The sequence below is a fragment of the Motacilla alba genome, chromosome 10, assembly GCF_015832195.1.
Source record: "Motacilla alba alba isolate MOTALB_02 chromosome 10, Motacilla_alba_V1.0_pri, whole genome shotgun sequence".
In the NCBI taxonomy this organism is placed as follows: domain Eukaryota; kingdom Metazoa; phylum Chordata; class Aves; order Passeriformes; family Motacillidae; genus Motacilla; species Motacilla alba.
Genome location: NC_052025.1, coordinates 11625664 through 11652510, shown reverse-complemented (window position 1 = coordinate 11652510; position 26847 = coordinate 11625664). Strand labels below are relative to the sequence as shown.

General features: G+C 37.2%; 1 protein-coding gene across 1 annotated transcript in view; it reads right to left on the bottom strand.

The window, feature by feature from the left end:
- EFL1 (elongation factor like GTPase 1) overlaps window positions 1-26847 on the bottom strand; it is a 63268-nt gene that overhangs the window by 6370 nt on the left and 30051 nt on the right. Inside the window, exons 16-19 of the mRNA XM_038147070.1 lie at window positions 14309-14440; window positions 11687-11834; window positions 7046-8049; window positions 4321-4505 (exon numbers count right to left, since the gene is read on the bottom strand). Coding sequence (XP_038002998.1) covers window positions 4321-4505; window positions 7046-8049; window positions 11687-11834; window positions 14309-14440 — 1469 coding nt within the window. The remainder of the gene's footprint in view (window positions 1-4320; window positions 4506-7045; window positions 8050-11686; window positions 11835-14308; window positions 14441-26847) is intronic.

The following is a 26847-nucleotide window of genomic DNA, read 5'->3' as shown; positions in this document are numbered from 1 at the left end:
TCTTCCAAGAAATATTGTCATAATGAACATTTACACAGTAAGCTATAAAATAAACTCATACAAGTTTATTTTGGCTCAAGAGCATCATCCTTGTTTGTGTCTCAAACAGTGACAGCTAAGATTTACCCTTGACTTCAGCCAGGAGCTGTTAATGGGAATTTGGTAACTGGAAATAAAAAAAGGAGATGTGTGGCTCTACTGCTGCCTTTTTTCCTATTACTTAAGAAACATGTATTGAGAAAGAGAATTAAAGCCACACCCCTACCACTCTTATTTACTGTTTCAATTGGCTTCAGATGTTCCTGCCAAAACAATGAGCTTTTTATATTTGAAAGGTTCCAGGTTACTCCTCGAATTCATTTCTGTGCCCAAACTGTCACTGGTGCAATAATGTATGTAAAATTACAGTTCAAACCTAGAATAGATTCTCTCTCATTACCTCAGCCTGCTTCCTGTTTAATGCAAGCCTAACAATCTCATCCAGCAACTTCTATATTAAGCCTCATCTTCTGAGCTGTAAAATGACTTATAATTCGAAAGGCCTGAATTAAAATTCAGAATATAAAACTTCCACATTCAGAAGTCTCCTATTCCTAGCAATTATTACACACAGCCCATCATCTCTTACCTTTCTCCAGAGCCCTGAGGCACGTTCTAGGCACTATTCTACTTAGAAGGGACAATGACAAAGAATTCTGATTAAATGTGTTTACAGTTCACTCAAGGCCCCTCAAGAAGAAAAGTACGTTTAATAGTTAATCTTCATGCAATTGAAAAGATGTGATTTAACAGGAACACTATACATTTCACAACTTTACGACTAGTAGATGTCTGACAATTCTTGCTGAAAATTCAATCAGCATCTGAATAGAGCCACATGCATTATTTTTTTACTTTTAACACAGATTTCCCAAATGGGATGAGAGTTCCATTATTCTAAGGATTGTGCAATCACAAATACCTTCTTGTTCAAAACCCTATGATTAAGATAAAATAACATGACTGAGTAAAAGACTTAACTGCAAAGAACTGAGAACAAAAGAAACAGGCTCAAACAAAAACATACATTAACTGAAGGTGTATTATTAATTCAAAGTTTAAAAAAATACAACTAGTTCATAATTATCCCAAAGTTAAGTACTTTAAACTAACAATTAAATATGAGAGTTTATACTGAAATCAAAGACAGTACTGCCAAGTAAACCCAACACCACCTAACATTTGCCTAACTTTTAAAATTAAGTTTTTTTAAGCTGGGACTAAACTGAAAGCTCCCATTAATGGTTCCTTGGTGTTGTCCTTTACAGGCAGGAATAAATTGTATAAGCATGCCAGAAGACATTAATAAAAAAGGAGTACCTGACAAGACAGACCTCAATATATGGACTGCTCCATCCCTTGGGGCTGGAGCAATCCCAACTACACAAAATCCATTCATTAACTGAATTTAAAAAAAAATGGCAATATCATTTCCACAAAGACCAAAATAGCTTCATTTAAATGTAGGCTCTATAACTGACTTACCTGTGTTTAGAGTCTACAAATCATGGCAAGGAAATATAATAAAAGAGTGAACTCAATTTAAACATACTCTATGCATGTGATTTCCATGAGACAAAGCATTTGAAAGTTTAAAAATCCCTCAAACTGTCTATTCCCCTTTGTGTAAAATGGGGTTAACAACACATTAGAAGGAATTTGTGTAGACAAATACATGTTCCAGGTACTCAGCTAATGAGCTGAGCACACTGAGAAAACAGCAGCAGAGAGTTCATTCAGAATGCCATGGAAGGGTTTGGAGAGTGTGCAATTAAAGCAGCAGCCACACTCTCAGTAACACAGTTTTAACAGTAAGGAAAAAACAGTTTAAGATTACACAAAGTTCACATCATATTGTCTTACACAATGATGCATTAAATAGTAGGGATTCAAATAAAATGCTGGAGTGATAATGTCAAAGTCACGCCCAACACCTGAAGCAACTTTGTGCAGAATTCAAAGAGAGGAAGAAACAGGAGCTCAGATACAAAGATTTTCTCATGGCTTCTCTGTCATGCTAACACTAGAGATTCTGAAAATTGTATTTATTTAGAAATTGTCTTGATGGTGTGAGTGTAACATGCACTCCTTCTGCCATCACTGCAGAGAGATACCATTACTAGTAGTACAGTAAAAGGCTTATTTGATCACAAAATATGTGAGCATGGCTTTCATGGAGACAAAAAACCCAACCCTCCCCCTCTGACAGATTCCCAGGAGAAAAGGTGACTGCTTACACAGTAATTTTTCCTACCAGCAATTCATTTAACATACTAGCTGCAATTACAATCCCTCTCAGAGGTCAGTTTTAGAATATGCTGCCAGTTGTTCAACTCCCTCTGTCCTATGAATATCTATAGTCATGTGTGAATATTTTCTTATGTGAAATTCATAACATCTGAGATTGAATGCACACACCAAGGCTTGGGGATAGAAGGGGAGACCTGAGAGCCACAGGGTTCATGTTTTTGCTTAGTGCAGGAGCACAGGAGCTACAAATCCTAAAGAAAGTGGCAGAGAACAATGGTTAGCTGGAATTGACGTCCTACTGGCTGATATCCCTTCAGGGCACTGATGTCAGAGGTTCAGACAAAAGACCACTAAAGCCACAAAACCTCACCAGCTGCACTTCAGAGGAGACCATTCAGAACTGCCAAGATTACTGTATGCAGTACAGCCAACACTCACTGGTTTGAGGTACCTGATCTGTAACTGGCTGTGACCAAAACCTCTATACTTAAAAGATGGAGCTTATCTATTTTTTGTGTGTGTAGATCATGTGTGAAGGGTCTTTTTTTTTCCTTTCTGCATTTTGTGCAGCTGTTTTTCCTTTCGTGGTTCTATGTGAAGGTGGACTTAGTTACAGGAAGATTAAATTAATCAACATAAAGGAGGAGAGCCAAGTCCTTGGTGCCTGCATTTACTAACACCAGTAAGGCACCACTGCCAAGCAAGACATAATGTGCTTTTCCAAGTGAACTGTTTCAAGTACTCTTCCAAACACTCTTCCCAACTCTTTTGCTAGCATGTGGCCAGTTTGCAGAGGTCCTCCTTTTCCATTATTATCCACATCAAACTCCTGACACGGTTACCACAGTTACTAACAAGGAAATGCAGTTAGTGGAGTATTTTACAGATAGGGGGACAACTTAGCTGTGGATGAAGAATCCACACCATGTGAAAAATCAGCACATACTTCAGAGAAACGTTGGGAAGCAGCCCATAGCTGGTAACTGCAGGGAGTGTCACTGACCTCAAAATCTACAATTGGTTGTACTCAGAGACTTGACATTTAAGGTGACAAAATAAATCAAGGATCAAACAAACAAAGAAAGATTTTTTTTCATCCATTTACAAAAGATTCTCTTGTTTTCTAACACCAAATAAAGGAAGGCTTGACCAAAACCAACAAACACCTCCAACCAAACCCCGAAAAACCTAGCTTTGAAGTTATTTTAAAAATCTAAGGTGAAAAGTTTATACCCACTGACTTTTGCCCTTGAAGCCATTTTTAGCTTCTTCAGGGGAGTCTTCTGAGGAGCCTGACAATGCAGGTGTGTTTCTCTTGAACAAGGAGCTCTGATTTACAGCCTTTTCTTTTTCCCCTTGAATATCTACTCTTCACATCACAGGAACAAACTACACTGCACTTTCAGCTGATGACACTCCTGACTGGTTTTCCCATTTGATTTACACCTTCAACTCTTCATTTCTTTAAGTGACAAGGATGACCAAAAGGAATCATTTTGAGAGCACCACTACTTACTATCAATAGATTTAATTTTGAAAGAATGAAATCTATTTGATTTGCCTTTTAAGCATGAAAATTTATGTTGGCTTGGAATATGGAAGGTGCCTGCTAGACCTTAAGAGGTTAACTTCCATATGCATTAGATTTGCTGATACATTTATTTTCTGTTAGTGGTAAGTTGGGGCTGTTTTGTGGTTTTGGTTTTTTTCCCATTCCCCAAACAAGTTTACCAGAGAACTCATGAAAAAGGGCACATAAATACAGGAAAACACATCTATAAAGAAGCAGTTTCATTTATGAAAGTCTTACTTGCTATTGAAATAAAAAACCATCCCATCTAAACAAAATATAAATACATTTCTGAACAGCAGATATACAAAAAGAAATAATAGAAGGCTTTTTTCCTCATTTCAAAAAGGAATTAATCAAATGTCTTGACCAAAACTTAACCTTTTCTGCTTATTATTCCAGTCTGCCACATCTACAGGAAATAGATCACCAAAACAGATGGAATGAATAGATATTTTTACCTCCCAGTGGCTGAACACCAGCTGTGGACTGGCCAGGCCACTGGTTCTCTTCCTGATTTCATCAGCAAAGCCAAAGCTTTCTGCTACTGGCAGGACTGCCTTAATAATAAACACATCCGTCCCCTCTTTCATCTCCTCCTGCAGGACTCTGCCTTCCCTTTTGGACAGCACAGCATACACACGACCTGCAGAGACAAAATTCTCATCAGCTCACCAACATATTCACATCCTGAATACACCACGAAGAGAAATGCAGCAATATTTGTTCAGGAAGGCTCAGCTTTAAGCAAAATGCATAATTTTTTTTGGCTAAAACTCTTTTTTATAAGTCAATCAATTAAATGGACACACTAAATCCAAACAACATATTCTGCCATACTATGTGCAGAGCCATCTGAGTAACATCTAATACATTATTACTACTGAATGAATCCATCCATGTCCATTTCATACAATAACATGACTGTTTTAGAAAGGCACTTTGCCAGATTATGTGCCTAACTTGCTTTTTTTCTTATAACCAAATATTTGAGAATCATTACTAAGAAATATTATTGTGTTTCAGGAATTGTATTTAAGCTACTGGTAGAAATTTGCTTGGTTCACCACACCCCTACATGGTACTTGCCCCAGATAGTGCAGAGATATTCTAATCCCAAAAAACTAGTTTATCTGAAATATTACATATTTATTATATTTAATGAGTTCAACTGGTTTGTTAATAAATTCAGTCTTAAGTTAGTCATGGACAAATTCAATTTTCTTTCCCAAGTTAGTATTCAATCTATTGAAATACTGTGTATATGTCACAGAAGTAGCTGTGAAAATGCCCATATTTGACTTCATAGTAGGTATCATGTTTTTGGAAGTATTTTACAGACAAAAACTAACAAATATATTTGTGTTGATCAAAGTAGTAAGCACTCAAGGAAAACACTTAAAAACACTGTGTCCCCCTTTCCCTGCTCCTCTCCTCAGGTTCAATTTGAATTATTGTCAGAAAAGTTCGATGGAAAAAGTTTTATATTCTGAGAACACAGAAGACTTCACTTTTGCAGAAGCTACCATGTTAGAAAGAAGCAAGTCAATATTAAACTTCCCAGGTTATCAATGTATGGAATGCCAAAGGGAAGAATAAAGATACAAAAGTCAGTGGTTTGACATGTGTCAACTGCCAAGCCTGACTGCACTGAAGGCCTGCTTTTCACTCCTCCTAATGAGGATGCAATTTATTAGCTGAAGTTTCCACAATAAATACTAAACCCATGAATTTGTAATGAACTAAGTGCATGTCCATGGCTATTACAACACAATTCACATTCATTAGACTGTACTAATTTGTTTGCATGTCTGAGTCCTAAATTACTCTCATTAAATATATATATATATGCATTAAAAAGCCATGTTTCCATTTGGGTTTATGGCACAATAGATGAGCCAACGCATGTTTATTACTTCAGAGTAAACAATCATGCCTTTTGGGTACTGAGTAGCTTGGAAAATAGCAATTTATACAGTGTTCTTGAGGTTTAAAAATTGGTACCTTGCTTATAGCTTGATATAGAGACTCAGAAGTAACATGCCCAAGTGCTTCTGGAACAGCAACATGGAACAATACACAGTCCAGTTCTGACAGCTATTAGTAATCTCACAGATTAGAAAAGAGTTTGAAATGCCAAAGTTCCCTGCCATAGTAGGGGATGTTTAGGGTAATGTGCCCTTAAGCCCATGGCAGCACAGCCTTTACCAGTCCTACTACAGGGTACTCCCAGCAAAGAGCAGGATCATGCATCTGCACAAAACAGTTCCTCACTCAAAGGCATTTATTTTCATTACAACAACTGTAATTTTTGGTCTTTGGACTGCTATCAATATGACTGTGTGCACAACAGCTGAGATTGTTTTACAAGTAATTAAGTATTTAATTATTGTATGTGGGATATGCTGCAATTTGTGCCATGGTTAGTACAGTCAAAGTAAAATCGCTGATAGCTTAAATTCATTGGAAGTTAATTTTAAAGAAAATCTCAGTGCTTCGGATCAGATTCGGCGTACAAGCAACTCCCATGGAAAACTCCAAGAACAAATACAGTTAAGTGGTGTCATAAGTAGGTCATAAAAACAAGTTTAAGTAGGTGCAAATGGTAAGGTAATATCAGTGACACCATTTGGCATACACTGCGTTGAGAAACTTGCATACCAGAAGGATACAGATGCTACTTAAAAATACAAATTTACCAACTGGACTGCAACAATATTTTAATATTCCTCTCCCTGCATTTATTTTTGTATTATTATATTAAAATATCTTGATATGGTATTTGCTAAGATCTTGCACTCTCTTAATAAACAGGAGAGGCTTCCCTTCTCTTCACGGAGCTTATGCTTAATTACGAGGCACGGTGTTAATATTCACGGTTACTGAAGCTGGTCTTACAAAAACCTCAGAGAAAGGCAACATTTTGTGTCTTGCATTTCACAAAGGTGTAGCATTGTTCTTTATGCCTATGGTTCAGATAAGCAACAAGAATGCTGAACTCTCATTCAGAATAGTGTAAATATTACAGGCATTAGAAAGTCATTGAAGAATCTACTGGAGAACTATAAAGGACTCCTGACAAAACCTTTGATGAAGTTATACCTTCTGATTCAGTCTCATTTATAAAACCTCACCTTAGAAATCAGAAGGCAAATTCTTGGCAAAGGTTTATTTTCCCAGCCTTACCTAAAACTTCCGCAGTAGCCATGATTTCACACGTGTACATTGCTGCCATGAGTCTCTGTGGCTTTGCCTGCAAAGCGTAACGACAGGCTTCCTTCATGGTGGCAATCAGCTGTCCAGAGAAAGGGCCATAACAATCTGCAAGCAGTAATTCTCCCTTGTGTTTACTCATTTTCTCAGGTGAGTCTGTGCCACTTTGGTTCCTGTCCTGGTGTTCATTTGCACTGGGACCTTCATCAGTGCAACTGCTTGCTGGAGTATTATCTTCATTTTGCTGATGTTCTGTGGCATCAAGTTCCCCTGAATCCTGCCTGCTATTTGACAGAGTATCTCCAGCTTTACTTATTTCCCATTTTTCCACTGAAAAACAAACACCCATGAGAGGTTCTTCACACATGGGACCTGAAAGTGTAGCCAGCTGAAATCCACTCACTATGCTGTTGTCGAAGTCTCTGTATTTACCTAGCTCTTTCACAGAGTTCCCAAGGCACTGCCACACAGATCTTTTATAGCCCCCAAAATTATGTAACAAAATATTAGGCCCACACTTCCGTGGTCCAAATGACCAGATCTGATCAACAGCATTTCTCCACTTTCTTCCCTGAAGACTTTTCTCCAACTTTTGTTTGAATTCTTTGATTCTATCAAGAGTCTTCTGATTTATCTCATGTGTTTTTTTATCTTCATTCAGAGATGTGTTGAGTTGCTCCATAGTTCGAATTAAGTCACTGTTTTCTTCAAGAAGTCGAGTTACCTCCTCAGGGAGTGGCATTGCTCTCACACTGAGAGTAGCTTGTTTATTTGGAGTATTAATTGTAACAAGCCCATCTGAATCAACCTGAATTCCTTCGGGAATTTTATTTTGGTCCTCTTTTGTTTGGTGTATGACAGCAACTTTCTGCTGTTTTCCTATTTCTTCGTTCACCATATCGACTTTGGGAGGTCTTGTTATGGTCTCTCGGAAGGGTATAATAGGAGCAGAAACGCTGATCTGCACCTTTGCAAACCTGCAAAACAAAGTTTAAGAATTAGTTTAAAATCTTGAAAATAGTTTTAAACTTGGGGGTGGGAGGTAGGGCAATGGCCTTAACACGGAACAGATGTTCATGAAGAAATCTGATTGCAACATAGATTACTAGGTAATGCATTTCAAACTCAAATTTTATGTACTTCAGAAAAGAAGCACGGCCTTTTATGTCTTCAGAAATATTTGGAAAGGAACTCAAGAAAATAAAAGCAAAAGCATTGCTATGCCTCTGCATAAATCACTGGTTCACCCACATCTTGGAAACTATGTGCTGTTCTCTGCCCTCAAACGAAACAGAACTAGGAAAAATCTGAGAATAAAGATGATCAAAGGAACTCAAGGACAAGAAGCCTTCAGATGTTCCAAGGGTGCAACAGAGACCTACAAAACCACATGGGGTATGGGAAAGGCTGACGAGGATTAACTGACAACCAAACCACAAAGGGCCCTGGACTGAAAATGACAGAGGCCTGGGAAAGCATCACAGTTACTCCAATTTTACTGCTCCTATCCCTGCTGTTGGCCACACTGCTCAGACATGGTACAGAGATGGACACTTGGTGTGAGCCAGCACAACTGCTCACACAGGGAGATGCCCAGAGAAGATGAAGCACTGGGAAAGCTTAACAGAGCTTTGTCTGATAATCACAATTATAAAAGCTTAATGCTATAAAGTGATGCTTTAAAGTCAGGTGCAACATTTTAGTTATGTCAAATGTTGTGAATGACATCAAGAAAAAAGGAGGAATTATTTATTATCTGACAGACTCAAAGATGAGAGCTGTGTACCATCCATGAGTTCTGAGCAGGTTCATTAAATGACAACAGAAGAATTAACCAAAATTTCCTATATTCCAGTAAATTTTGGCAGTGATGAAGAAAAGCAAATACAACTGTAGGATTTATTTCCGTGGGAGTCAGAACCAGGAGATTTATGCCTTTTGCAGTTCTTTCAAGAATTTGCATTATACCAAAAAACCAAACACAAACCTGCCCATATGTCACCATTACCTTAATTCTCTTTGCTTCTCATTCTGAAAAGGGTAACTTAATCCCCTCATGCTTAGTATTTGCAATGCTCCTGGGAAAGAAATTTCTAAAAATTTCTATTGTACAATGCAGAAAATAAAACGTTGAAAGTTACAAGCTCAAATTTCTTACTCCATTCAAAAAGAACTAATTTGGAACAAAAAAAATATAAATTTGGTGAAATCAAGCAGAACATCCGTATTTAATCATTTAGATGAACACAGATGACTAATCTTTTAGTTGTTTCCATGTCTCTCCACATCTCTGACAATAAGTGTCACTTGAACATAATTTTCTAAATACACAGTGGGAAAGCTAAAATTAAATATGCGCCTTCAAAAACGTCTGAATAAAATCTTGACAATGCAATGTAGTTTGAATTCAGCAGAACCTTCCCAACTGCTGGAATGAGTCCAAAAGCATCAAATCTGCAAAACCCAGTTGATGCAATTGTAGTAGATGCCAATATCAGGATCCTGCCCTCTTACTTCAAATGTGACTCAAGCATTTTGAATAACCTTTGCCAATATTTTGGAGGAAAAACTTGTGGGTCACATTTTAAGGTTATTATATGTTGTCTTGATCCCCAGTTCACCATTTGCTTATGTGCACTTAGAAGAAGTTAAACATTTATACAGAAACAAAGAACAGATTTCAGAGCATAACTTCTCTTCACACTTTAATAGTTAAGTAGTGCCAGTTTACCACTGTCAGAATTAACACAGAATCCATGGGGAATGGAGCAAGACAAGAATCCCATTCTGGAGTTTTTCTTCTACAAATTAGGGAGAGAAGGAAGGGTCAATTATTGTCCCACTGATGCCTTACATTTTAGCTTTCATATTTTCCAGATTCTGTACTGCATTAGTATATAACTCTGAACTTCATATGAAGTGTCAGTAAGTTCTCTTCGCAGTTTAGTCAGACAAAACAATCCTTTTCCAGCCTGAGAACCAAGGACACCACTACAGCTTCAGGCCCAAAAAGTGCAAACAACAGTGAATTGAGGAGAGCAATCTGGGAGGATGGGACGTCATAACCTGAAGCTGCAATTGGATAATTAACCCCAATATGGAAATGGACCAAAACTTGCGAAAGTGTGAAAACTCATGACTCAGAGTCCATCTTGGGTGTAGCCCTGGCCAGGCTCTTGTACTGCCCAAGGTGTATCCTTTGAAGACCTTTTTAATAAATACCTGCTTTATTTCTTTACTTTGTCTAGCCTCAGTTCTAGGTAGCCTCTCAAGGTATCACCACGAGCTGGTGTGTGAGGGATTGCAACTAAAATATGCCAAATTCTGAGAGATTCAGAAGGAGCACAAGCTCTATAGTGAACACACCTGCCCCCAACTCCTTTTGGGAGCCAGTACCCAACTGAGAAATCATGGACCACAGTCAGGCAGGACAATGGTGGGAGCCCAGCTCGTCTGTGCCTCCAGGTGTTTCTTGTTTCTGCTCACAATGCCATAAGCACAGGGGTACAAAATGGTCACTTTTGACAGGCTATCATTCTCTTAACAAAAGACAAATTAGATGACAACTCATAAAAACCTCCAAAATCATGTACATGAAACAGAAGTTTAGGGATGAAAAAAATACATAAATGTCTGTAAGTAAGTCCTACTAGCTGCTCACTATAATCCTATTACCCTGTCATGGAGTATTATTTTAACTTTCTTTTTTTCCAATTTGGACCATTACCAATAATACAATCCTGCTATGCAAACTGCAGCTAAAGACAGGCACAACCAGTTTTGCTTAAACACATTACATTTGAGCAAAATGTATCAATAAATAATACTACATTTTTAGAAGCAGTAAAAAATTGTTGCACTAAATTGTCATGAGAATAACCATTAAAACATACATGCAGTTTTACAAGTGATCCAGTCTAATCTTCATAAGAAACTACAGTTCTCTGATATTCAGTAAAATGAGTATGGGTACAGTAAGACAACATTCAACCACTCATCAGGTTTGCTCTTTGGTTTAGGAAGAAAATGCCAGTAAATGTATGTGGCAGAAGTATCAGAAATGTTTTAGTAAATAAAGTTACAGGAAGGGATTGTTACGGACATCTGTTCTTCTGCCATTTGAAGAAACATTAGAGGATACTAAATATATGCATGTGTGCTTGCAAAAAGTACTACTTATGAATGAGAACAGATTAACCTTTGAAAAAAATATCAGTGAGAAAAGGCACAGGATAGAGTGTGCACATACAATTCTGGTCTTGGTGCTTTATGATTTTTTAGGGTTCATTTATTGCACATGAGTCTCCTCAGTTTTTATTTTGTACAAATGCCACATTACATTCTTAATTAGACTCTTGAAAGTACTACAATTTGTAATTTCTATAAAGTGCCCCAAGTCTGTGTTAGATGTACAGAACTAATGAACTAGTGGCTTCTGCCAAACTGCAGATAATTTTATAGCTCCAAAAAGCTATATTTATGACTCAATGGTAAAAACTGTTCGTGGATCAAGCTCTATTTTACCAGAATATAAATCAAAGATATCCATCTGACAGAGAAATACAACAGACACCTACTGAACTAAAAATATTTCTTCCTCCTTGCCCCTCTAACCTTTCTTTCAGGTCATCCAAGCAGCGCTGAAGATGAACTTCTCCTGCTGTCACCAGCACATGTTCTCCTGTCTCCTGGATTAAAACTTGCACACATGGATCAGCTTGGTTTAAAAGTTTCATCCCTCTGACCAGCTGAGGCATATCACCTGGCAAAACAGGGTATTATTAACAAAGGAATACTGGGAAAGAAATACTCAAAATAGGATAGACTTAAACTGAGAAATAGTAACACTCATTTTTATGGAAGCCTGAACACAAATAGGTATTTTAGGAATACACAGAAACTTTCAGTGGGCAATTTTCTGCTTATGAGTCACACAGAGCAGTGTGGTTTAAGAGCAGCAACTGAAAACATAAGCTGCACTCAGAATTTGTCACCAACAATTTATGTACTGATGACAAAATTCACATCATACAAATATAACCATTTAACACCACACTTCAATGGACTGCACATTTCTTGTTTACACAGCTTTACAGCAGGTTCAGCAGAACAAGTCACCTATTAACTATGACTGTGCTATGTTGCTTCCTATACACAGTTAACTTCAGATACAGCTTATGAACAGCTCACACCCAATAAAACCCCTAAATTTTATTGAAATTAAGTGATTAAAAAATTCAGGACTTCACTCCTCATTTTCACAAATTATCGAATTATAACCTTTCTTATCTATTACAACTTTTTGCAGAAAGTCATCTTTCTGCAAATAATTTCATTTCCTTGCAATCTTTTATAACTAAGTCTAGCAACTTCTAAATTGCTAATGCTTAAAATGCTCCAAATAAATAAATAACAATATTAACTTTACTAAAATAAAAGTAAAAGTAACAGTATGGATTACTTAGAAGGTGTAACTTCAAATAAAGCACAGGAAAGATTCTGAAGTAGCTGTAAGCCACTAGAAAGCTTTAAAGTAATTAAAATCTGAAAAGAGGAAAAATCAGGAATGTGAGAGAGCTTTTCAGTGAAACAAATCACAGCTGTCCCTAAAATGAAGGTGTTTAAAATGAGCTGTCTTAAAGTTAATGGAGAATGAACAAGCACAGCTGAGTCAAATTTGGCTAGATTACATCAAAGCTATGCATAAACACCCCATGTCAGCAGCCTTTCATAATGAACACAACTTAAAGAAATTAATTATGAATTCTTTTTTTATTTTACACAGGCAGTAGAGAATACCCCAGGGGTTTCCAGGAATGTATGTTCATATTCAGAAGGAAGAGTGACATTAAAGTTGTCATTCACTTGGAGACTATTAAAAGAGATATGGTATTGTTTATTTACTGCTGAGCTTGTAAGGGTGTAATAGAAAAATAACCTTGAAAAACAAAAAATAAATGAAAAGTGGAAAAAACTGCAGTGTTATTTCACATGGCAAACAGAGTTGAACACAGATTTTCAACTTTGTCTCTGCATTTAAGCTCACAGAGTGATGAGTACTTTTTTTTTTTCTGTTGGAGCTTATGGCAATCATACAGGAAGATTTTGACATGAGTGTGAAGACATGCAGTAATTCTGTAAAATGTACATAGGGAAATAATTTATGTGAGTCATTTTTCAACATGAGCAGATGTAGTTTTGAAGCAGGTCTCATGTGGCAGTGCAATGCACACGTGTGACAATGTGTGAGGGCCATCTCAAGACTACACACAGCTCTCTGGGCAACTGCAATGGCCTCATTTTGCTTGTCTTCCTGTTATTGCAAGCAACAGTGAATTTTCAGGAAACTTCTGCACATAAAACTACTTTCAGGATTTTGTCCCCCTAAAAAATTTAGTTCAGATCATAAACTCAGAGGCTACTGAGAAGGAGAAACTAAGTAATGGTTCAAGAATTATCCAGCTTCATTTCTTAAGGAACAAAAATTACCCCCAGACTGGTCAGTAGTTCTAGAATTACCTTCCTTTAATATTTTGAACTTAATACTACAGTCAGCAGAACTAGTAATTTCCAATACTTTCAAAACTGCTTTAACAAATGTAGGATGTACAATATATGATTATCTGTTACTCAAACACACGAAACAAAGAGCTGCCAAGCTGTCCAATGGCTCTCTAAAAAAACATGTAATCTCAGTGTCAGAGTATTTTGCAACTGAACATAAAGCCAGTTATTTTGGCTCTACCAATGCTGCAACAACAAATGGAAATTGGGCTGAAATTCAAATAAAGCCAGAGGTTCCCACTCTGTTTTGCAGGAAGTGGGGTGGGGGCATCAAGAAGAAGCAGTACTGCAAATCTGCAGTAGCACAAGCTTACTGACACCCATAAAAGAATGGCAGCAGACAGAACCCACAGATCTGCTCACCTTCACAGTAAAGGAACACTGGACTGTCAGCCCATGCAGTGTCTGACTTGTGAACAGCTGTCACAAAAGGACACAAAAGCACAAAAGCTGGCACAACAACTTCTCCTGTGTCTCCTCACCTACCAAGACAGGAGCAAGGAAGCTGGAACAACCCACACTGCCCTCCAGGCAACCTGAAGGTGTATTTTATATTGGGCAAGTGTCTGATTCAGTGGCTAGCTCATAAACTAGGCAAATCACTGAGGGCTGGAAGCTGCACTCCAGCCACGCTGAGCTGGTGTTACCATCCCCATTCCTCTTGAAGCTTACTTGGATGCTTGGGTTCAACTGCTACTCGCACGATCGGCGTGGCTTCGAAGTTGAGAGGTGTAAATGGTGGACAAGCAGGTGATGTTGACAGTGTTGCAGACTTCAGTACAAAATCTTGCAGGCCTCCTATTCCTAACAGAAATTGGGGGAAAAAAAGGCAAAACAACAACAACAACAAAAGATCACCAACTGTCATATTAAATGAGACTAACAACATGACCATCAAGTTAAGAAAAGGTGAAATCATTCTAATTACAAAAGGAGGATTCAAGAATTCCTCACTGTTCATATAAAGTTAAGATACTTGTCCATAAACTGGGTTCTTAAGTCTCTGGTGTGACATTTGATATTTAGTCTCACAGTTCCCATTGCATTCCCTCAGTATTTTAAAAGGCATGTTTATAGCTATGAAGAACAGAAAGGACATGAGGAATTTTTTCCCTTCTAATATGTCCAAGCCTTTGTACAGCTCAGATTTAATTCTGGTGGTTTAAATTTAGAAAAATTCGATTGCATGAGGCCTACAATGGTCATCCAGTCCAACATCCAGGCCAAAGCAGGGTGAACTTCACAATTAGATCAAGTTGCTCAGGACCTTCTTCTGAAGGTTTAAAAACTTTTCACAGTAGAGACTGCACAGCCTCTGCTGGCAACCTCCTCCAGTGCTTCATTATTATTATTGTGAAGAATGCCTTTTTTTTTTTCTTCCCACCCCCTCATGCCCATTTGGGATTCACTTTTTGTCCAACTTGATTCTTGTAAAAATGAATTCATCCCATTGTAAGCTATTAATTCTCATTCTATTCTATATTTTAAAGCTGACAAGTTGAAGAAAAGTCAGATTAAATTGTAGTGATAAGAGAAAATACAGAAAAAAATATTAGCTATAAATCTGCAAAATAGCTGCTGTAAATGCATACTGAGTTTTGGCTGGCTGGCACATTTAAGAGAATGTGAAATTATTGCCTTCAAATTCCCAACCAACTGCACATCATTCATAATTTAGCAAAGCTATTAAAACACAACTAGAAGTGTGTGAATAATAAAGACAACAAATAAAGCTGATATCCATTTATACAATCACTTTTCCTGATGCTCCTTCAATCATAAGCAATGAGCTTTGCAGTTCTAATGGAGCATAAATTAAATGAGCATGTAACTTGTAATGCTATGAGAAAACGGAAACCTTCACCTCATAATCTGTATCTGCTTAAAAATTAAATTCACATTGTAGACTGCAGTATATTTGTGCTCCTTCCTCCTTATTCTCTCCTACATGCCCAAGGAGTTCTTCACCCCAACTTCCCATTATCACCCTAATACTTTTCCAGGTTTTTTTTTATTTTTTTGGCTTAGCTTTCTTCATTTGAGGCCAGAAACAAAGAGGGTCAGCTTCCACCCTATGAGATCATGCAAGAGTTTGAGTTCTGGAGTTTGAGTTCTGCTGCAGATTCAGCCTGTTCCTCCAGCTCTGCAGGCTGGATGCCTGGCTAGCAGGGTAATCCAAAACCCAAAATGTCATTATATAAGAAAACCTGCCCCAAAATAACTGGAAGCAGAACAACATTCAATGGCTTTAAATGCAGGATTGCAGATGCAACAAAGAAAATAAATCTGTATAAACTCTGTGTTGCACCTGACCTATGACCAGCATGTATTTCCTCTTTTTCACTTATTCAACATGTGGTTTGAATGAAAAACAAATGCTGGATCATCATCACCATCAGGGACTGAGAAAAGGGATGGGTCCATTTTATTCTGATCTTCTCCAGCTGCTAAAATGAAAATGATTTAGAATGGGAGGTGAACAGCTTCTTTGCACAGTGTAATGTGAACCAGAGAAATAAAGTTACCAAATCTTACTTCAGATAGACTCACTCTTTTCTTAACACGTTCCTGTACTTTTACTGTCATAAAGAAAAATTGAAGCTTTTTGCTCTTCTGTTTCACATTTGAAGGCAAAAATACATGAAATATAAGTGTCTGGCACCAGTAACACACTAAAAATAAAAACCTGTCAGTTTTCATCAAAATCTGTTAGGCTTACAACCTGAGTGTTTTAATTGCTAAAGTGTGTGAGCTAGCAGAGAGCTGTGCCTAGCCATGTTGAATCTATTCAATTTAAAAATTCTTATTAACAAATGTTGGAAAAAAATCCATAAAGATTCTTGGATACTCTTTTTGCCTAATGTGATTACTAAGTAACTGCTAATGTGTTTTCTGAATAATTTTAGAGGAAGAGGTAACTTAACTAATTCTAAAGTACCACACATGTCATCAATGCAAGAACTCCACTAATTATGACCATACATAAATCTTAAAGTTATTGCCCAGACCACTGAAATTTGCACATACTACTTGAGATCACAGATCCCAAATGTGTATCAATATGCTACTTGAAAGATCTTAGAAAAATCACTCAAAAATTAAGCCTTAAAAAAAGCCTGTGAGATAATGGTAAGCAAGACCTTCAGAGGTTGGTGGTTTGTGCTTTTAAAAGTAGACCAAATGATTGTTCAGGGAGAATTATTACAGAGGTGGTGAAATATGAGATTTACAAAAGTTCTTCTTTTATTGAGTCCCTTCTCTGACTTGCCCTAGAAGATAAGACTACTAAATCAAGTATATACCTGTATCACCAGATATTAGCATAAGATAGAAGCTAAATGATAAAAAGAGATAAGAACATCATGACTGAAATTTTCAAAATGAGTAGGAGTTTTGAGACAAGTCTCAATTTACTTTTCACTTCTGTGTCTTGCTGGTAACCACTACACCTTACACAATAATTTTGCTGCCTTTAAAGTATGCTTTTCCAGCTCAATTCAGCTATAGAGATCTGAACACATAAAAGATCAACTTCAAGGTATCTGTAATTAGTTTCTCTTGATGTAGAAAGATTTAGGCATTTAACGTTCTTTCAAGCTGCAAAAAAAAATGAAGCAGACACCAACACCACGCTACTAAAGTTTTTCAATCAGATAAGGGAATAATTTAGTTTGCAGTGTGAAAAATCAAACAAAGAAGAATGAAAGCTGTTTAAATTTTAACTTCTGCCACATTGTTACTAGCCTCAGCACATTAGTTCGGTCGATCTTTATCTTCTCTCACTGATGATATCACCACTTAAGAATCCCGAGCTGCTTTGGAATGGAGACTTGTCAGGCTTTGGACTAACACCGTAAGGAACTAAGCAAAGCAGAGAGCTGATGTTAATCTTCCCAGCAAGGCTCTGTCTCCACTGAAATCTGTCATTTCTTATCAATGATACCTCCTTAGAAAGATTAGGGCCTTACAATATGTAAAGCCTCCTAGTTTAAATGCTCCATGCACTACACTATGGATCAGCGAAGACCATGCAAGCTCCTCCATAATTCATGTGAATTATGTAGGTGTGAGGCAAACTTTTGTAAATCTACACAATCTGGAATCAGTTAATATAAAATCATCATCACAAAAGTGAGCATGGGCCTGTTGTTGCAACGGAATTGTACAAGCACAATGATACCTCTCTAATTTTCTTTGAGCAGTAATACAAATAATTTTATTGTGCCCTGTGAGAGTCATTTTAAAAGAAACATCTTTAAAAGGTGATGTAAAAAATATGCATGAGAAAACAAATTCAAAAAACCACCTTAAAAGTATGATTGGCTCTAGATGTTTCCAGTTCATTCTTAAGGTAAATAGGCTAAAGGCCAAACAAAACAAACAGCAGAACAAACTATATTTGCCAAATAATATTAAAATAATAAAAAAATAAGGAATATGCTTCCATATCAATCATCACTCTTCCTCAAATCTATGCAAATCAGTTTCCTTCTCCCAGTATCTAGATGAAGACTACAAAACATCATACCATTAGCACACTGTCACCGACTGGGTGACTAACATTGGTTCACCGTAGCCAGATAAACTTTAAGCATCGGCCTCCAGCCTTTCTGTCTCTGACTGAAAAAAAAAAAATGAAAGGAGGGATTTTGAAAGGAAAAAGTGGCTTTTGGTAGGATTAAACTCAGTTACAATAGTATGCCTTTTATATTTGAGGACTCTTAAAAGGTTTTACTAATCACTGAGATTATACGATTAACTGCAGGGACAGGGACAAGTAGCTACTATGGCTTAAGAATAACTTGTATTATACATTTATCACCTCAGATTTTAAGCATGTTTCTCTTGTGTCTCATGAGCACTGCAGAGAGACATCTGAGGGCAGAATTTGACCTTTCTATATTAGAAACTGTTTCTAGAAGAGAAGGGAATGTAAGTCAAGACACAGACCACATTCTAGTTGAGACTTCATCAACTTTTTCCATAATACACACCACATGTTAGCACAGATTGCTGGTGAGCCTCCTCTTCTCATCTCTAATTGTGCACTTCCCCCTCAATTCTTATTTGTTTCTAGGCAAGTGAAATTGTTTGTATGGAAAAAATAATATTGTAAGGTAGATGCATGGTTTTGGCTGCTCTCAGTTCCAATTGTTTCCCAGAAAAGTTAATTAAACATTTTCTTTTCCTGCTTTCCCAATTTTTTTTCTTGAGCTGAATCTCTAAAAATCACCAGTATCCTACAGACTGTGGAACCATTTGCCCCAGTTTCTTCCTGAGTTCCAAAAACACAAGTTCTACCTGAGTATGCACTGGAGATTAACATGAACTCAGTTTCTCAATATCAATGTGTTCAGGTGTAATTTTATTATAAAATTTTCCTTTTCGGTTCGCAGCAAGTGAGGGGAAATTGAGCCTAACTTTCTGATCAGATGAGAGAAAACTCAGTCATATTACAAATAATGCTACAACGAAACTCCCTCTCCCCAAGGGGCACACTTGTGCTAAGACACTGAATGCAATAAGCAGCTTTTGACACAAGAAGCAACTGAGTACTTTACTACCGAATCCTCAGGAAGTGAAAGATGAAACAGTGCTGGAGCACCCCACTGAGTTCTTTCAGGAAAAAACCAGCAGTTCAAAGAACAAAGCTGTCTGCTTTCAGAGCTGCAAGGAGAGCAAGAATACAGTCTAACAGCACGTTCCACTAAAATGCCCTGTTACTAGATTATAGCTTCTAGAAGGATTGCAAACACACGTAATGAGTAAACAAGAATCATTTATCTTCTGCTGAGTATCTCTGGGAAAAAATACCATATATTTCATTAGGTCCTTAGACTGCACGATAGCCCACGTTTCCCTATGTGTTGATTGAGCTGACAATTCTAATTATGAACATTCCTATACTTCTACAGATGAGCCTATGAGCAATTTCAAGGAAACTCTAAAAAAATCCTTTACAATAAACAGTAACATCTTTAAAATGTTACAGTGAATGGCTTGAGATCTACCTGCAATCAGTCTGTGTGACAAAGCTGACATCAAAGCTGAGTGAGAAATTTGCTTGCTAAAATACAAAATAAACAGAATTAAACAAAAATCTGTTAACATTCCAAATCTGGCTTCTGGATTTACAAATTGTTGTAGTCAAGATGAAATATTGGTTTGCTTAAGCTGCTTAATGAGACCAATAACTACAGAAAATGAAAGTATTTCAAATAATCATGTTTTTTTTTATGGTACACAATTATTTCATTTATCATGCCATACTAATTTTTGAAGCTTAGACTGAAGAAAATTATTCCAATTTTTCAACATTTATGTTTAAGTGTCATTTTAGCACAGAAACCTAGGAATTTTGTACTTAGAACTGTAAGGCCTGCATTCATCTTTACGTATTATGAAATCAATGCACTTGTAGCTCCAAAGAAAAAAAAAGAAAAAAAGGAAAAAAATCTTTATTCCAATTAAAACTACTTTAACCTTTTAACTGTAAAGCATTCTTGACAAAGGCACTGAACAGCACCTTTTGTGGTTTTATAAAATGGTCACTAGCTGTCCTCAGCAGTGTATATGTAATATATTTTGCCTTAGCCCACACATTAAAATTCCTTTCCACACACCAGCTCAATTTGACATCACTTGAAAGCAGCAATCCTGAACAACTGTAAATATGTGGCCAGATCTCTGTGCAATGTGACCACATAGGCACTGGAGCTCACTTCAGTTACAGCCTGTATGTCAAATTAATGCTTCCATCACTGCATGTGGGAAGCATTTAGTGCCATACAAAACTCTGCAAGGGTTTCTGAAACACAAACCAAATTTTAGATTTATAACTACTTGAAATAGATTATTTTAATTTGACCTGACAGCAACACATCTGAATTTACTTAATTTTTAAAAAAATTATTACCAGAACTTCATCACTAGTTGAGAATGGTTTCTGTCCCAAACACATGGAATTTAGGAATAGTTGTTCAACATATTTACTTTGATAATCTACGAGTCTTTTGAAATGCTGATTTGTTGTTGAGGCTTTTTATTTAGTAATATTAAATGTGCTTTTATAAATAAACAAATGAAATTGCATGTTGTACTGGAAAACAGATCAGCTGAATTCCTATGAAGCATCCTATGCACGGGAAAAAGTTGCCCAGCAATCCTCTAAGGAAAAAGAAAGTCTTCTAGTCAACATAGCTTTAACTTCACCCTCTGAAGTCTCTATGTATCTTTCTGTGAAGATGAGAAATGTTTCAGGTGTAGCTCTGGAGGCCTCCCTGCATTGTTCACACAATCCACTGCTAGTTCCTACTGGTAAAATGAGAAAACTATTAAACAAAAAAATCCCCAAAACACCAAAACCCCCAACAACAACACCCTCATCCATCAACAAAACTCGAGAAAACATTGAAGTGTTTGGTAAAATACTTCAGGACTTAGGCTTGATATGAATATCTAAGTTTGTAAAAGGAACATATACCAAAAGATCCAAATTTCTTCCCTAAAGCTAGCAGAAGAAAAAGACAAATCTCCAGCAATCATCTAGCAAAGACACATTTGATTGACTATTTGGACTTTATAATGGAGAGAAAGTTATTTAAAACCAACTTCTCTGGCTAGTTACATTAGAAAAAAGTACAACAATCTTTTGCAGGACACCATCAAAACGTTAGCTGTGCACACATACTTGGTTCCAGAAATCTATTAAAAGAGGATCACGTGTTATAGGATCATGAAGAGAATAGATATCAGAAGTATTAATCAAAACAATCACTTCTCAATTTATTTCAATTTTTTTTTCAAATATTTCACCTGCACTGGAAGGTATGGCTGTTGAGAAGGCAGAGGAGAGGGAGGCAGCAGCCTGAGGCTGGGAAGGGAAGCATGGAATCACTTGTGCTCTATCTGGCTGAGCATGAAAACAGTTTAACATTAAAAGAAAGGAGATGGAGGCAAAGCCTTTCCACTTGAACATGCAGCAAAGTTCAATATTTATTTCTAAGTAGACAATGGCAAGACATAAACCCCCACACAGTATTTTACTATTTTTATGAGACCACTAGAGGCAAGATGCAAATGAACAAAGATCTAAAATTCATTAGGGGTTTCAGCACAATAGAAAACTTAATTCTTTCTAATTTCTTGATCAAATGCTTCCCGTAACAGAGCAAAATAACTAATCTCTGCTAATAGATCAATAATATCAAATGATTTCTTCATAAATCAGACTAGTTATAGCATAGTCTGCAAACCACCCAAAGAGCAAATGCCGTTTTAGGCTTTATTCAGTTCTAGTAATGCCTCCTGAAAATGGGCAGACTTCATGTATATACTGTTTTCTTAAACAGAAGATTTAAGAAGATGGGAAAATATAACTAACATCTGTTACTTCCCAGAATCAATTATAAGATGTTAAAATTAATTAAGCCTTCAGGCACTGATCTTGCAAAGAATTAATTTTAATCTGTAGAAGTCTTGGAAGTTTTGTCATGTTTGCCTAGGAAAAGCTACATGAACATATTCCTACAAATTCTGCATTACATATCCCAGGAACACGGGGAATTCAGAATCTACTACTGGAAGTGTCCATTACAAAGGACAATGGCAGTTAGTTCAAAAGCTCATTAACTTTTGTCCATCCATGTGCTGATTTATGTTTAACTGTAGAATCCCAATATACGTGATTTATATTTCATTACTTACAGAAAGAACATAAGGCCTTTATCATCCAATACATCAGATAAATGCAAATACAGACTAACCAGTTGTGAGGATATTCCAGATAGCACAGGCAGGAGCAGCACACTGACTACCAAATGTGTACAATATCCTGTGGGAAATGCCTGACACATTGACCACTTATCCTGTTAACTTGTAAGACATGCAAGTAACTAATTAAAATTCAATTTTCCAAGACCTGACCCAATGCCTAATGTTCTCTTTTAAAGGCAGCCTCCCCACCCCCAACACATCTGTCTATAAGTGATTTATGCTGCCTGATTTTGCTGCCTTGGGAAATATGGCTTAGAGTCTCCCAAAGCACCATGAATAATGGACTGCTTCAGCCTGCATTATATAGAAATTGATGTTTACTTTAAATACAGTAATTTTCAAGATGGATAAAGAAGAATTTAAAATTTCACTTCAAGCTAAAAGAAACCTGTAAGTAGCTCATTTGTAGTTACACAAGCAATAATATTTTGGGAAATAATTAATCAGAAGGATTCTAACCAAATAAAGCAACTTTCAAATGTCTCAGATTTGGACTATTTGACATAACGAGTGCAAAACAGATGGCATTACAGGGAACAGGGATGTCTTAAATACACTTGTTATATCAGCAGCCTAGGAAGTTATTGATAATGAGTTATTTATCACAGGCTCCAGTTTAATAGCTAAACCAATTAAAAAATAAACAGAAAATGCAATCAAATTGTAAAAAAAAGAATGAAAAAAGTTGCTGCCACATGAAAACCTGTTATGGGGTTATTAATACTGACCTCAGAGTGAAGATAATTCTTATTTTTTCACAAAATTATATTTAAATTATAGATCTTAAAAGCCAGCTTCACCTTAAGTAGTACTGCCAGTCTGCCTCTGAGTAAACTAAGCATACCAAAATCAAGTATATTTAAAATGTAAAAAAGGCCTAAAAGTTAGGAATGCTATTTATCCTCCTTATCCCTCCAAACCTTTTTCCCCCAAAGGAAAGAAGACTGTAATTTTTGCCCTAATTTCTGATTACTTCAGTTACTGCATCATTGAGAGTTATTACTGTAATTTGCAGTCTGCATAATTTTGACTTCCTAAGATATTGCAACATATTAACTTCCATTAGCTCTAGGACAAGAAAAAAATGGGAAAGAAACAGAGATCATTCCTAAGGTATGAGAATTCTTAGGGCTAGTGCAGAGGACCACATTATTAAACTGAGCTTCAAAACACTACTTTAAAATGAAGATATTAAATAGAACTAATCTTGATTTTTAATGCCTTGTTGTTAAAAAAAAACCCAAACCCCAAAAAAACAACAAATAAGATTTAATTTTATTTACATCACATGAGCCTACATGCATTGAGAACATCCCCAACACTGCTGTCTTCATTTGCTACAAACAGGCATGAGCCTCACAGTGACAAAAGATACCAGGGAGGGAGCTTGGAGCTTTAACACCACAACATCTGGAAAATCCTGTGTTTTAATTCCCTGTCTTACAGGAGTATCACCAGTCCCTGATCAATTCATTTGCATTCAAGGATAAAAGGAAAAGAGACCCCGACCCAAAAGGCACCATCTGAGAACACCATCCCAAATACTGCTGGGATGACCCACAGCCAGCTGTCCCCTAAAACACCAAGCCTGTCCCCACTTCTGGCTCCTCAGCACCAGCATTTGTCACACTCTGGGTGAGACAATTCAGGATACTAAATAAACAGAGTAAAACTAATCTAATAAAAAGCAATTTTCCCTCTCACCCAATTTGCACTCCCTCAACTATCAATGCATTAAGAGGCTGCTTCTGACATTTTGTCCAAGAACAGGCAACTCAGCATAGTAATCCTAGTGAAACCCCAATGGCACGATGACACCAACCACAACACCAGGTTAAACAACCAGCATCTCCAAAAACTAGCTGGGAGACCTTTTCCCATCTACACAGAGGGAGCAGCTAACACCTCTAGGTTGTGAAAAAAGTTCATTTGTGTCCATGCCCCACCTCTGTGCCCTCCCAAAGGAGGCCAGGCTGGCTGACATTGTGCTGCCTAAGCAGCAGAGCCCACAGATGAGGTATTCATTGTCACCCACAGGCAACAGCAGTGGCTCGGCTGCTGCTTCAAGACAAAGCAAAACCTTAAAACACACAGGAAAAAAAAAGTCAGCTGCTTTTCTGAACAGAAGAAACATGGCCATTTGCCACTGCTCTTTATCAGCTTTAAACACTTTGGAAGAGTTCCAGATAGATAAACCTTTTTTACTAAAAATGAGAGGCATTTCTGCTAAAAATGCCTGAGCACTGAAATGACTCTTTTTGGTTGAGAGGCAAGGCTTTCAACAGAGTATGTCATGCTTCCTGATGGCACTGTGGACACAAAAGAATCTGTTAAAAATTCAGTATGTTTTTAGTCCCATTTCCAAAGTAAACTCAACTCCTGTAATCACACAGGCTCCCCTCAACAACTTTTAAACATGTTGTCAACTTCCACTAAGTTCACCAGTGAGAGAGAGCAGAGGGTTCAGGTGTAATTAAGTTTCCACAAGTTATGTAAAATCATTGGCTAAGTACTAAAGGGAGACCAAAATTGGTGATCTCACTGAAGAAAGGGCAGGCAAAACACGATCATTATATGTCCCGCCTGGAGCAGCTGCCTGGCGACCAGCACGCGCATCCCGGCGGCCAACTGGGACACAACTGCAGCAGAGAGGGGAGCTGAGGATTTTAAGGACATCAGTCCACAGGAATCCAGGCTTTGTTAGTAACACTGCGCAGAGAACTTTCTTTTTGAACATCACAAAACAATTATTCTTTTGTGCAAAAGCTCTGAAAAATGTAACCATCAGGATTCCAGACATTTTACATCCCATTCTGAGAGCTTCTCCATCATGTGTGCTTTCAACTGCCTGGTCCTCATCAGCTCCAGCAGGCTAAAAACTGGGGAATGGGCATTAATGTCTTTGTGTCAGTGCAAAAACTGATGGAACAAGAACTACCAGCAGATTGCATTTTCATTTACAGTAACGGGTTCACAGCCATGCAGCTCACACCAGTTGGTGACCCAATACTTCAATATTCTACAAATCTTAACATATGACACTTGGAAAACATCAAGCCTTTGGATGAGTATTAGTTGCTCAATATTATGTTTCAGAAATGCAGTTAGTCACTGAAACAGACTTGTATCAAAGCTGGCATTTCATTGAAGCTTCAAATGTCAGTAACAGATAGACTGACTAATGTCCCATACATTAACTTAACTGTAAAACTTCACACTCAGAGTGGAGTTTTTCCATTTTCCCACCAGTACATTGTCTCAGCACAGGTCTGGCTACATTCAAGTCAATAATAAGTGTACTTAAACCAACATCAGGAGTCTTAGAAAAACTTCCCAACTTCAAATTTATTGGGATGACAGAAATTACCTCTATTCTGTCGGAAAAACTTTGACTCATATCACAGCTGGGGTCCTTATACTCCCTGCAGTTTTCCTACTGCAATCTCACTGTTTTCACACAGATAGGACCAGAAGCAAAGACTGCAATATTAAATTCTCTCCACCAAATTAGGTGAATTATCTACCAAAACATGCATGCAAAAGGAAGGTTATCAAATGTAAAACCCCACGAAAAACCATTAGCTACAGTCCATGACAATCACAATAGAGGAGCAGCCTTGGAAAATGGAAATTCCAATTTTTAAAAATCACTCTTAAATACTGCCCCTATACATAACAGACCTTACTAGAGGGAATTAGGTAGCAAAAAGTAAGAAAGTTTAGAAAAGAACCCAACTTCTTGTAGTCTTAATTAGATGCAAAAAGTATCTAAATTTGGTCCCAGGCATTAATGACAGAATTTTAAATACAATTAAGTAAGGTGAGCAGGTGTTCTGCATCTTAAGACATAAACTCAATGTTACCAGCCCTTCAAACATTACTTCTTGTCTATGACTGGAATTTACCAATTCTTTATACATCATGTTCTTACCCATTCAGATTCTGAAACATGTAAAACTAGAAGTACTATCTAGGCTTGCTCTTTTTAAATCATACCATTTTGACCATGAAATTACAATAGTTTTTACTAGCTAAATATAAATAGAGTTGCAACTTATACTGCTTGGTTTGCAGAATACTTCTGCTAAATATCAGCTTTTCCAATTATTTACTAAATCAAAAAGCACTACAAAAACAATCCAAACTTTGAGCCTAAACTATCCAGTGCTGCCCCTTTAACAGTGTTGTTTAGCAGTGCTCCACAGTTTGACATCAGTTGATAATCCTAAATATAGCTGTGCCTTAAGTCCCCCCCACAGTTCACAGCCCAGACAAAGCCAGCTCCATGACTCACAGCCTGACACAGGCCAAACAACCCTCACAACACTTCTGCAATTTCATCTGAGACACCAACAACATCCAAATCTGGGATAATATTTAGAAAATAAGTCATTGAAACACAGCCTTTGTTAACAGTCTCTTGACTTTTTAACCTC